This window comes from Myxocyprinus asiaticus, chromosome 40 (assembly GCF_019703515.2).
Source record: "Myxocyprinus asiaticus isolate MX2 ecotype Aquarium Trade chromosome 40, UBuf_Myxa_2, whole genome shotgun sequence".
Taxonomy (NCBI): domain Eukaryota; kingdom Metazoa; phylum Chordata; class Actinopteri; order Cypriniformes; family Catostomidae; genus Myxocyprinus; species Myxocyprinus asiaticus.
Genome location: NC_059383.1, coordinates 33701301 through 33715010, shown reverse-complemented (window position 1 = coordinate 33715010; position 13710 = coordinate 33701301). Strand labels below are relative to the sequence as shown.

Below are 13710 nucleotides of genomic sequence, written 5' to 3'. Positions count from 1 at the left end.
AGTCAGAAGCTGTAGATGTAACTCTGTCTGACAGTGGCGGCCTCATGCGGAGGATTATGTTAGGAACCCAGCTGAGAGCTATAGTACTGCTCTATGGAAGCTTGTATGACCCAGGCCATTGTTAGGGATTAGATCAGAGACACAGAGCTTTAACATACTTTCTCCACCTTTATTCAGCTCCAATCATCGTAAACAACTGATTGCATGTTGGCTTTTTGTCAATAGTGAATAGAAGCGGTTGCAATCTGTAATGTTCTGAAAACTGTATAGGCATTTGTATATAAAGGATGTATTGAAACGGAGTTGTCTAATCCAGTAACAGCCTATTGGCTTTTTGGCAGATCATGTTAAAAGCTGGTGTTCAATTTAGTGTACATATAATGGTGCATTCATAGAAGCACATTTTTGCTTTTTATGTTCAACCTCAAATCCTTAATAGTGGTGCTTTGCTAATGAAAGCATCAATCTATTGCTATGCAAGTCCAAAACTTAAAGGGATGGTTCACCCAAAAATGAACATTTTCTCATCCTCATGCCATCCCAGATGTGTATGACTTTCTTTCTTCTGCAGAACACAAATTAAGATTTTTAGAAGAATATTTAAGATCTTTTGGTCCTTACAATACAATTGAATGGCTGCCAGAATGTTAAAGCTCCAAACATCACATAAGTAAGCATAAAAGTAATCCAAATGACTTCACTGGTTAAATCAATGTCTTGAAAAGTGATGTATGTGTGAATGAGAAACAGATCAATATTTAAGTCCTTTTTTCCTATAAATTCTCCCTGCTCAGTCAATCTCCACTTTCACTTTCACATTCTTCTTGTGTAATTTTCATTTTTGGGTGAACTATCCCTTTAAGGTTAAGGGTTTGATCCGATATCTAACACAAAGTACGGTAAGGGATTTAATCGAACCATTAACCCTAGGTATAAATCTTTGGCACATAACTCCCCTTGCACCATTGAGGGGCTAGTTGAAGAGAGCTTTAACTTTATTTCATCAATCAGACTTTCCATGTGGCATACATAGGGCCTTTTCTGACCATTGTGTCACCTGTGGTGGGGTTATTTGCGGCTGGCACGGGGATCTCATAATTGGCGCTACCATCTGGCGGAACGACCTAATCATTGATTAGGGTGGGGCTTTGGGGGTTTCCTCATTGGTGCCATCCTCCCAATCCCAACCAATCCCCTCTACCTCCAGCTTGTGGCGCCTTGTATGCAACCACCTAGTTCACCTATTCCTAGAAACTGACCTGGGCGTACAATAAAACTTATATTGAAGGAGTTATCTGGGCCATATCTGGGAGTGCACATACTTGATATGGGCTCTTTTGGCTTGGGCCAGTAAGCAACCACCCACAACACCGAAGCACCCACCAACTGTAGCAGTGCCCTAGCAACCACATAGCAAAAAGCTAAAAACCCTTCAAAGCACCTTAGCAACTGCATAGCTACACCCCAGCATAGTGACAATAAGCTTTGCACAAGCAAGCATCATGAAAATGATCAGAAAATGTAAAAACTGAGTTTGCTGTTAGTATATCTTGAATATTGTGTACAATGGGTTTTCACTGTTTGAAACACTGTTGTATCTCTGTCTGTGCCTGTATCAGTTCTGAGCATCCTTTTTGCTGTCATCCATTTGTGACATGAAGGCATTGCGCTTGGCTATGTTGTTGATTCTTAGGGCTGATAATCCAACAGCCAGTCACGCTCCCCTCTCTCTCTCTCTCTCTGCTCTCTCTCTCTCTCTGCTCTCAATCACTGTTCTATGTCTCGGCTTGATTGCATACTCTCTCTACCCCATCCCACGTCCTCTCTCTTGTCAGAGGATTACACAGTGAGATGCATTGTAAGTTAAGCACATCTGTCACCCTATCCCACCATTCTGTGCAATCAATCCGGCACGTGACCTCTTGCCCTAGCAGCAGATACTAACAGACATAAAACTGTTGCAATTGGCTTTCTGTTTGTCATTATGAAGCTGAAATGTGTAACTTTTAAGATGTAAAGTTACTCTCTCCTATCCTAGCTTATTACGCTGAGACAGCTAAAAGTCAGCCCTTTGTAGGCAGATTTCAGTCCGACACCTCAACATTGACCCAACCAATGGTGTGGGTTTAGGGTGTGACTATCTGTTTGTAGAAAATTGGGGTAGTATTCATAGTTTGGATACAATAATTTTTGCCTCTCCTACTAATCAAGAGGGTTGTGAGGATAAATATATATATATATAAAAACAATTTTTTTTTTTTTTTGCTAAAGTGCTAAACAACAATCAGGTTAGGGGCTGTTCAGACCAAATGCATTCTTGCACTAAAAAACATCTAGAAGCACCACAATGCATATAAGAGAATGCAAGTGTCTTGAGATGTGCTTTTAAACATTTTATTTTATTTTATTTTTTAATTCTGACACTAGAAAACATAGGAAAAGAATGCAGTCAAACATAGACACAAAAACGTGTTCAGTGCCTTGTGCGTTCTTCCACAAATTTCCTGTGTTGTTTCCTTATTTTAAAAATAAATATATATTGAATTATTTGTATTTTTTTCAATTTGGAGATGAACGTTTTTAACAATGCACCCTGCCATGGCAACCATATTGTCACCCTATGTAAATTCAAATTAAGAAACAGATAAGTACTTTGTGTACTACAATTCTAAGGAATAATTTGTTTTCACTTCATTTATGCTTCCAATAGCCACGTTATGGAACAGTTATGGGACTCTGGGGACACAATGGTGTCCTTACTGCTTGAAGTGTCTTTACCTTGGACGGCCAATGTCATCTATTTTGACAGTCTCAGATTATCTTCATGGGAGATAATCAACTCATGAAATGAGAGTGACCATTCAAGGGTCGTTTTTTGGGACAGTAGCTAAACGGCACCATGAATTGAACAGAGGTACTTGTCAACTGCTAAATAATAAAAAAATTTCAAGGATCAAATATGTTTATGATGTACTTTGTTCGTTTCGTTTCAGCTTTCTTGAATTACATTTTCAGTTCTGGAGTGTGTATTGTTCAAAAAGAACATTTGCTTATCCATAACATGCTAACAGGTCTTTCTTGTTTATACGTGTCAGTGTAAAAGAATGTATACACATTAATTAGACCCCATCTGGCATCGCTGTTGTGCGCATGCGTGATCTGAAAATCAGAGGTGATGCAGGTTGTGTATTTAATAAGACATATTTTGTCATACTTCCTATACTTGGACCGGCATATGAAGAGTGAAGACAACACAGAAACACACTGTATCTCTTGTAACAGCTGATATAATAAATGTACTGATTGTAAAAGTAAAACTATATTTGAGGCACCATTCAGGGTTTCTCAGATTTTCACACTGGCACAACCCTTTGGAGAACCTCTATGCATCCTTTTGAAGGTGCTTTGAATATCCTACTGTTTACCCAAGGAACTTTATGTTTTGCAACTTAAAAAATACTTGAGGTACCATTTGGGGTTCCATAGATTGCCACAGTGGCAGAACTTTTTGATGAACATCTAGATACCTTTTCAAGTCTGAGGAAATTCATAAGTTCCTTCAAGAAATCTAAAGACTGTCAATGGTTTCTCCAGAAACCCCACCATATAAGAAAGGTTTTGAAGCACTGGTATATCTTGAGTTTCCTAGAGTTCACAATAGAGGTGCCATAGTTTTAGCATGTATACACATTAGTCAGACCCTATTTGGCCTCAGCGTTGTGCGCATGCATGCTTTGAATGTCAGAGGTGACACAAGACGTATATTTAACAAGGCGTATTTGTCGTACTTCCTTAAGTTTTGATTACGCATTGTGTCATGTACACTTGGACCTGCAGATGAAGATTGTAGCTTGACAACACAAAAACCCGCTGTAGCTCTAATATAACATTTAATATAAACGTACTGATTGTAGAAATAAAACGATACTTGAGGCACCATTCAGGGTTCCTCAGATTTCCACACTGGCACAACCCTTTGGAGAACCTCTATGCACCCTTATGAAGGTGCTTTGAATATCCTACTGTTTGCTCAAGGAACTTCATCAAATACAGTACATCTTTTACATACTAAAAGATCCATGAGGTACTATTTGGGGTTCCTTAGATTGCCACAGTGGCAGAACTTTTTGCTGAACATCTAGACACCTTTTTAAGTACAGTTCTCTTGAGGAACTTGGTTTCTCCAGAAACCTCACCATAAAAGAAAGGTTTTGAAGCACTGGATATATATCTTGAGTTTCCTAGAGTTCACGTGTCAAGTGTCTAATTCTCTGCACCATTTGGGTTTTTTCAGCTGCCACACTGGTGAAACCCTATGAAGATCTTCCAGGCATCCTTTAAAGGAGCCTCAAAAACACTATCTATGTCTTCCAAGCCTTCTAAATATATTTCAAGTGCCTCAAAGCCTTTCCCACATGATGGGGTTGTTGAAGGAACAATTGACAGTCCTTGTAGTTCTTTTGACTTCTTGCAGAAACTAAGGGTAAGTTCCTCAGAGAACTGAAAGGGTGTCTGGTGGATCTCCAGATGGTTCCTCTAGTTTTGCAAGTGAGGAACCCTAAATTGTGCCTCTGGTGTCTTATAATTTTTTACAGCGTAGACACCTTTTCAAAAAAGGGCAATTATCTGAGGAACTTCATAATTCCTGTAAGAACTCTTACGACTGTCAACAATTCCTCAAGGAATTATAAAGGAAAGGTTTTGAGGCACCTGAAAGGTTCACAATACGATATTTGAGGCACCTTTATATTAGTGCCTAAAGGTTCTCCGAAGGGTTCTGCCAGTGTGACAATCTGAGGAAATCCAGTATTTTTTATTTTTTTGTAGTGTATATCAAGTACCTGAAAGTCCTTCCCTTACACTGTAAAAATAAAATAAAAAAATCAAAGGAGCTTTAAATTAGATTTCAAGATTTAAATTAGCCTTGAAGCCTTTTTCTTATGATAGAATTAATGAAGGAACCACTGGATGTCCTTCTTTAGAGAGTTTAGAGATCCTGCAGGAGCTAAGAGTAAGTTTCTTAGAAAACTAATCCAGAGGATCTCCAGAGGGTTCAGTCGGTGTGGCAGCTGAGGAACCCCAAATGGTGCCATTATCTTTTTTTACAGGAACTTGAGGGTTCCATTTTAAGAGCTTCTTGATAGTTCCTCAGAGAACTAGTACATAGAGCTTCTTCAAAGGCTTCTGCCAGTGTGGCGACCATTTTTACAGTGAGGAATTAATGAAACATCTCCTGAATCTCTGCAAGTTATTATTATGTATACATTTTTAGTTACTCATCAGTCTTCTCTGATGGCAACAATGCTTCTGAGCTAAACAGGCTTTTAATCCCATGGCTGTGCTTTCCTGGGCCTTAAAAGGGGTATAAATGGAAAATCCGGGACCTCGCTGGATTCATTGCATTGGTCAGTCCCTCATTAAGTAATGTGATTAGCAGTCAGTGGGAGGATACAACAAAAATGATGTCAACAGCAAAGGAAAATCTTATCTCCAAAACAAAAAATTCATAGTTCTTTTCTGATTGATGTCACCATGATGTTTCTTCTCAAGTTATAGTTTGTTATTGATCAATGCCTAGAGTTTGTTCACTTTTACTCTATAGAAAAGGGAAAGCACACAGCCATCTGCCTCTCAGTGTTGACGGCCGTAGCTTAATCCAGATTATGGCTACAGCATAAACACTTTTTTTTTTTTTTTTTTGGCCAGCATTCCATGTGAACAGTGTGTCCTTGATAACACAGACAGGCAGGTCGGTTAGCCTAGCTCCAATTAGACCTAACTACTAACAATCCAAGGACCTCTGAAACTAGAAACCAAGGAATTTAAGCAAAAGATTTCAACTTGACATTCAGTTACACACTCCAGCAGGAAAACATGGCTTTCTTAATCAAAAGTATGGTCGGGAACCCATTGAAAGGAATGGGACTTGGAGGAGGAGAGGAGAAAGCAGAGGAGGCAACCCCCAAGGACCCTGCAGCGGCCGCTGGCATGACCAGAGAAGAATATGAGGAGTACCAGAAGCAGGTGGTGGAGGAAAAGTAAGTAAAACTTGGCCCACTTGTTCCTCAAGGACGTACAGGGATTTGTGCTCTTCCATGCTCACCATTTTGACCTTGATAAGCAAATGAGGAAATGACATTGGCATTTACAGTGCATCATTTCTATTGCAGTTTTTCTCTTTGATGGATATTATTTGGTTCTTAGTGGGATTAATGCAGTATTAATCCCAACAACAACTGAACAGTTAGCAGTTTGTACGGTTTTGGATTCATCTGCTGTATCTTCGTCACTTGAAGGTCATGATATGTTGTAATTCAACTAAAAACTGCATTTATTTCCATTGCAAAGATAGTGCTTAACATGAAGAACCATAAACCATAATCTTTTTTAAACACTGTCATTCACTATGGTTTATTTTACAATAACACTGAATTCAAGCTACCTCGTCTCTCTTGGTGTGACAGTGTATGAAAAAGACAATAATGTCAATGATTAAAGATTAATGTTTATTCAACCTCCATGTTGGTATCAGAGAGTAAAAGTTGGTGCTAGCTGCTAATCAGTCCTAAGAGCAGGGCTTAGCACAGGTTATCCTGTACCATTGAGCTGGATAACGCTATTTTTAGAAGCAATCATGGCAGTATGTGAGTAATGACAGTATCAGAGAATGTTAGCATTATGCATATTTAGAGTGTGAAATTAAAGTGTTTAATTATTGAATTTAGATTTACCAGGCCACAGCCGGCGGCCATGTTGCACTATTGTTATGAAGACCTTTGTTGGTCTTTATTATTTAATTAATTTGCTGTTGAATCAAACAATATAACTATTTAAGTTTGAGCTCATTGTCTTTTCTAAGAAATCTTTGCTTTATACTTAAATCTACAGTGTTTAGCAATCGATGCAAGCCATAAAAAAGTGAGATTACATAATCAAATTAATAGGCTACATGGAATGATGCCATTTGTTTTAGCCATGAAAACATTAGCACTGTGGTAGCAGTGCTTACAGTTGTATTTCATACCTCATAAGGACACATGTGAGTAAAAACATCTTTTTAAAAAATACATTTTATTGATTGTAATTTCCTTCAATCCTACACAGCAAAAAGTGGTAACCTGCAATTGTTATTTCTACCTACTCTAACCCTTAAAATTAGTTTTGTTCATGTAAGCTGTATTGAGGTTAATTTAGTAATGTAAACATTTTTTTTTTTTGACTTGAATCAAACTGGTTAAGTGATAGTTCATCCGAAAATGAAAACTCACTCATTATTTACTCACTCTCATGCCATTTCAGATGTGTAAGACTTACTTTCTTCCGCAGAACACAAATGAAGATTTTTATAAGAATATTTCAGCTCATTAGGTAAAATTTTGATGCTCCAAAATGCACATAAAGTCATCATAAAAGTAATCCATATGACTACAGTATTTTAATTCATATTTTCATAAGTCATATTATAGGTGTGGGTGAGAAAAAGATCAATATTTCAGTCATTTTTTGCTTGAAATTCTTCTCCCTGCCCAGTAGGGGGCGGTGTGCATGAAGAATTATAATCACCAAAAACACAAGAAGAAGAATGTGAAAGTGACCTGTTTCTCACCCACACATATCATATCGCTTCTGAAGATATTTATTTAACTAATGGAGTCTTATGGATTACTTTTATGCTGATTTATGTGATTTTTGGAGCTTCAACATTTTGGCACCCATTCACTTCATCATCTTCATTTGAGTTCAGCAGATGAAAGAAAGTCATACACATCTGGGATGGCATGAGGGTGAGTAAATGATGAGAGAATTTTCATTTTTGGGTGAACTATTCATTTAAGATGTTATCACAGCATGCAAAATATTTTGGTTAATGTTTTTTTTTTTTTTAGTGTATATTGTTAATAACTGCTCAGGGCTGCATTTCCCAAACGCATCGTAAGCTTAAGTTGATCGTAGAGACCATTGGCGCCAATGGTTTCTACAGTCTGCTTAGGCTTATGATGCTTTTGGGAAACGCAGCCCACATTGTTTAAAAAAACAAAAATAAGTACAAAAAAAATATATATAGCCTCAAGCAGCAACCAAGCACCGAAATGGCACTCTTTGCACCACACCAACGTCGTTCAAGCAAGTCAGTCCACTGTCGGCCATCTTTGGAATGCTCTCGGGAGGCTGTTTCCAGTCATGCCAGTGCAGCTCCTATCTACTTGAATGGAGAAAGACCAAAATCTCAGAAATGGTTGGCCAAGATTACGATCAAAGGACATATTTCAAATCAGCAATAAAATCTGACAATACTGAAATTGATCAATTGTGATTCTTAACCTCATATTACGCTAAAAAACGCAATTTTCCCGGCTTATATAGCTAATACTCATGCACGTTCTAGAGTTGATTGACAGGCGATCTCTGTATCTAAAAGGTGATTGGCTCTTTTAACTGTAAGGACTTCCTTTCTACATCCGTTGACCATTGGGCGATCAGGGCTCCTTGGTTGAACATTCCAATTTCTCCCATTCATTTTAATAGAAGTGGCCCATCTCTGCTAAATAATCTCTGACCACACTAAGCACAACATAAAGCATGCAAATCAAACCCACACCACTTTGCAAGTCACCTCAGAGCTGGATCGAACCTGTACGTTTTCTGTTCCACATTTCTGCACACAATCCACTTCACCACACTGCCAAAAGTTTGACACTCAGCCGCCAATGAGGCATATCAGATTAAAAGTCAGTATAGCCAAGCACAGCGGTCACTATGGTCAAATTTCTTGTGGTGTAACTTTTCAACAAAGATGAAAATCTAAATTTTGTTCAGTAATTTTTGTGCCTCTCCATCTGAAGATCATCTGAATCTTTTTTGTAGGAGTAGCAGCCAAAAAACAAATAATGTCACAATCCAATATCACGGCCACAATAATAGAGTTTTAATATAAGGGGAACATTTCAATCACCATAGGAGAGTAATCAGAAGAATCAAGAATGTTATTTTTTAAACCAAACAACTCAAAAATGATATGCAACAGTAGAGTGAATTTTTGAACTGGTTGTGGTGCTATGTAGTTTGGCCTAGAGACCCCAAACCTGGTCTGGGGACTATTCATAACCCCCCCAACAGTGTGCCAAATTTCGCCATTTTCCTATGTACTGTTCATAGTCCTGCCTTAAACTCCCTTTTAGGGAGAACGAGGAAGAATAATATTAAGAATACCTGCAAGTAGATATAATCAGGGACAAGCCCTGAAACTATTCAGTAAGCACAATACAAAGACCTCCAGTGCAATAGAAATTAAACTGTTAGACCTGCCTAGTTGGGAATCAAACACCCAACCTTTGGAACTGTTGAACTGTTGTCCACAGCTTTTCACACTGCCCCACTCAGTTGACAAGGCTCACTGATGGCAAAGAAACATACCATGGTTAGAGTCTGCACACAAAAGTGTTGGTTTGTTATCTTTTGAAATATAGGTGGCACTGTCTCCAAACTGCTCAGGTACTGTCAAGACACGATGTTGATGATACATCTAAATTTCCTTTGCGTGTTTTTTATTTACCAACTTTTTTTAAGCTATGATCAAAAATTCGCATTTTTGACCCATAGGTGGTGCTTTCACCAAACTTTGCTTGTATCCTCAGATCATGGTCCTAATGAAGCATACTAAGTGTCATTTTGATAGGAAAAAGCAGTACCAAGATACAGCCTGACTTCCTGTTTTACGTCGACATCGTTAACTTGAACATTGACGTAACCTTTAAACAAAAGCAAAAATCTAAATTCTGTTTATCATTTCCGTGGAGCATGTTCTTTGAGACATATTTTGGGCAAATCGAAGGATGTTTAGAGGCTGTGAAGAGAACAAAAAATAAATAAATGTCACAATCCAAAATGGCAACCACTGTGATGGGTGGAGTTTTAATGTAAGGGGTCCCTTCGAATCATCATGAGGGGAGAAACTGGATACAAAAAAAAATATTGAATGGTTCAAAAGATATGTGCAAAAATATATTTTGCTTGTTTTAAAAATACATGAGACAATAAAGTCTCAAAATCAAATCCTACAGAAAAGGGATCTGAAGTAGGATTGTCACTACTGTGGTCTTAATCCTAAGATTTGATATTATTCATGTTCAAATAAGATGAGATACTGTAACTACTAGCATTACCAGGCACACTTAAGTAGAAATATGAGCATGTTTGAAACAGATGATTCATTCAATAAACATACATGTCTGCTGTGAGATTACATCTAAACATCTAAAGATTTAGTGTCACTTATCAAACATCCACAGGATTTTAGTATCTAGTTGTCACTGGTAAACTAGCTATGAACATGGCTTTGCTTTAAGTATAGTCATAGCACTGCCTGAACAATGCCAGTAAGCATCCTGAAGCTCTTTATCTCGAATTAAGCTGTAGAGCTAAACCCTGAAGGTCATTTAATTTAAAAGCAACAGTGTGCACTGTCATACAACATTCATAAACAAACTGTTCGTGCAATGCATCCTTTATTCCACTGATAAATTATATGTTATTACATGCTTATAGTGGTACTTTCTTTAATATTAAAATGACAAGATATGGGAACTTTTTATTACATAGAATTAAAAGAAAATACATTTGAATGTTTTCCTTGATGTGACAGTCTGTTGTTTTCACATTTCTGATCAAAAGGATGGAGAGAGATGCAGATTTCTTGCACAAGAAAGCAGAGAGGGCCACTCTGAGGGTGTGTTTACGAGAAAAATACAGACTTCCAAAAGTAAGCGTCATTTTGTTGTGAGGTCTGTTCAAGCATCATCTTGGCTTTCTACATCATCTGTTTGTCTCTGACCAGCTTTGAGCTCTCTCTCTCTCTCTCTCTCTCTCTCTCTCTCTCTGTGGTAAGTCCTTTGTGACTATTTAAAAAGTGATGCAATAACATAAATACCTTCCCCAGAGCTGGATATATTCCAGTTTTCCTTACCATACAATCATTTTGCCGATTGGGTGGTTTACAACTCAAAATGACTAAGATATAAGGTAGAATCAAAATGTTTGGGTATTTAAATAATGATTGTGTCAGCGTGCATACAGTTTTTCATTTTCAAACTGTGAAAAGTGTTTTTAATAAATGTTGATTATGCTTGGTGAGATATTACATTAGTTTGATATGAGGGTTTTTTTTCTCTCTCTCTCTGTGGAACACAATAGAAGATTTGAAGGAAAAATTAGGTTAAAGAACATTTCTGTCAAGTTCAAAAAAGTAAAAAAAAAAATCTAATCTTCTAAAGCCATACGATAGCTTTGTGGGAGGAACAGGCCAAAAAAATTAAGTTGTTATTCACTGAAAATCTTCCCCTCGGCTGCTGCTCTAAAATCAAGAGCAGCAATAATGGACACAAAATTTACAAAGTATTTTTGCATTTGTGTCCCCGTATGACTCTTGTGTGCGCTTATCTCTCAGAGTGAGCAGGATGACAACATGATCCAGATGGCAGGAGATGACGTTGACGTTCCAGAGGAACTGCTGAAGATGGTAGATGAGGACGCTACAGAGGAAGAAGAGAAAGACTCCATCATTGGGCAGATACAAAACTTACAGAACATGGACATGGATCAGATAAAGGAGAAAGCCTCTGCAACGCTCACAGAAATGAAGTCCAAGGCTGAGGAGAAGTGTTCTGTCATGTAGTGGTTTAAATGAAAAAAAATTATAATATATATATATATATATATATATATATATATATATATATATATATATATATATATATATATATATATATATATATATATATATATATATATATATATACAGCATATATTTATATATACTGTATATACAGTATACATGCATATACTGTATATATAGTATATGCATGTATACATAAAGAATGCATGTATATATAAAGAAAACATCACCCCTGTTTGCTGGTCTGGTGTCAGTTGTGTCTTTACATATCAATGAGATATTTTTCATTACTAAGGTCGTAACATCTGACAGAAGATCAGTTTAAGGTGTTTCTCTGTTTCCATAAGTTTGAAAATATGTTTTTTTTCCCCATATGTTTGTTCTTTGAATAAATGATGTTGTAGCTTACACACTCCTTTTTTGGCATTCATTTTTTGTTTACAGTACTATAATCACAAAAGGATGTTTATTTTATTACATTGCATTGCATTACATTTTTGATCATGGTAGGCTACTAGTAATAACAAACAGCACTCAGAGATAATGGACAGATTTACAGTGTCGAAATGTGTGGGATTTAACTGTAAATATGGGGTCAAGTAAGTAGCTACAGTTTATTTTTTATATCTGGCAAACATATGATGACGTTAACCAGAGACACAAAAGTTCTGTTTAAATGTCCCTTATGTTTTGTACTGCTCATTAGGGTTCTTTGATGTATTATCATTAACTTTTTATGTGAGGTAAATAGACATGAATATGTCATGTGTATGTCCGATGTCTCAGTGCAAGCAGAATGAAGTAATAAAACAGACAATATAACATCGAGATCATTTTGCAACATTTGTGTTGCTTGATGACAAGAGGAATATCTATCTATCTATCTGTCTATCTATCTGTCTATATCTGTCTGTCTGTCTGTCTGTCTCTGTCTATCTGTCTGTCTGTCCATATAGATAGATTTCTATAAGGTAGATTTTTGAATATTCTTTAAGTAGATTTTTAAGTCATTTAGAGTTTTTCACTTGCATCACAGCACTAAGTAATACAGAATGTTTAATTAATAGAATACAATTTGAGGCACAATTGCACAAACCTCTAAAAAAAAAATGTGTGTGTGTGCGGGTTTGGGTGGTTTATGAGGAAATTTTTTTTAAGGTTACAATTTGGTAATTACAAGGGTATTATGCTATAAATGTGGTTTATGAGGACATTTCTAGTGTCCCCATAATTCAAAGCATTTAAAAAACATACAAAATTATGTTTTTTTGTAATGAAGTTTAGGGGTAGGGTTAGGATTAGAGGATAGAATCTATATGTCTATGGAGAGTCCTCATAAGGATAGCCGCACCAACATGTGTGTGTGTAGGGTTGTGAGGGTTACTTTTGAAATGTATTCTACGTCAGATTACAGAATACATGCTGTAAAATGTAATTTGTAACTTATTCCGTTAGATTACTCAAGGTCAGTAACGTATTCTAAATACTTTGGATTACTTCTTCAGCACTGGTAGATTTTTTTTCATTTGTTTTGACTATAAAAACTCTGCCAGTACAGTAAGACAAAATACACATGTTAAAAATACATTCTCTGAAAAACCTAAATATCTAATGCAGTGTTGTTTCTAAAATAAGATCAATCAAATTGATCTTGTTTTAAGGATTTGTAGATATTTTTACAGGAAAACAATACAAAAATTATTATCAAGAATATGATTTTTGCCCTAATATCAAAGGTCTTACAAGAAAAAGAAAAAAAAAATGATCTAATGTGAATTTTCTTGATAAAAAAATATGATCGTGTCTGGTAACATGTTCATGTGAAATGGCTAGAAATAGCATTTTAGCTTAGCGTAAAGCTGACAATTTACACAAGGTTTATTTCTATTTCTTCTGCTCCAAACTTACTTCAAACTTACTTCTCTGTCTACTCGTATGAATGTAACACATCATAAGAAAGTGTTTCACCGCTGTTCAAATGCACTTTAGATTGCATCATTTATATGTATAAATGTTTTCCATCTGAAAGGACTAAATAT

The 13710-nt window shown here is 36.6% G+C and overlaps 1 protein-coding gene across 1 annotated transcript; it reads left to right on the top strand.

The window, feature by feature from the left end:
* The first annotated feature begins 5532 nt into the window (after nt 1-5532).
* On the top strand, nt 5533-11671 carry LOC127430791 (complexin-4-like). Its single transcript, XM_051680859.1, has 3 exons — nt 5533-6038; nt 10672-10759; nt 11444-11671. Exons 1-3 carry the CDS (start codon nt 5875-5877, stop codon nt 11669-11671), a joined length of 480 nt encoding a protein of 159 aa, XP_051536819.1. The 5' UTR covers nt 5533-5874.
* Nucleotides 11672-13710: the final 2039 nt, after the last annotated feature.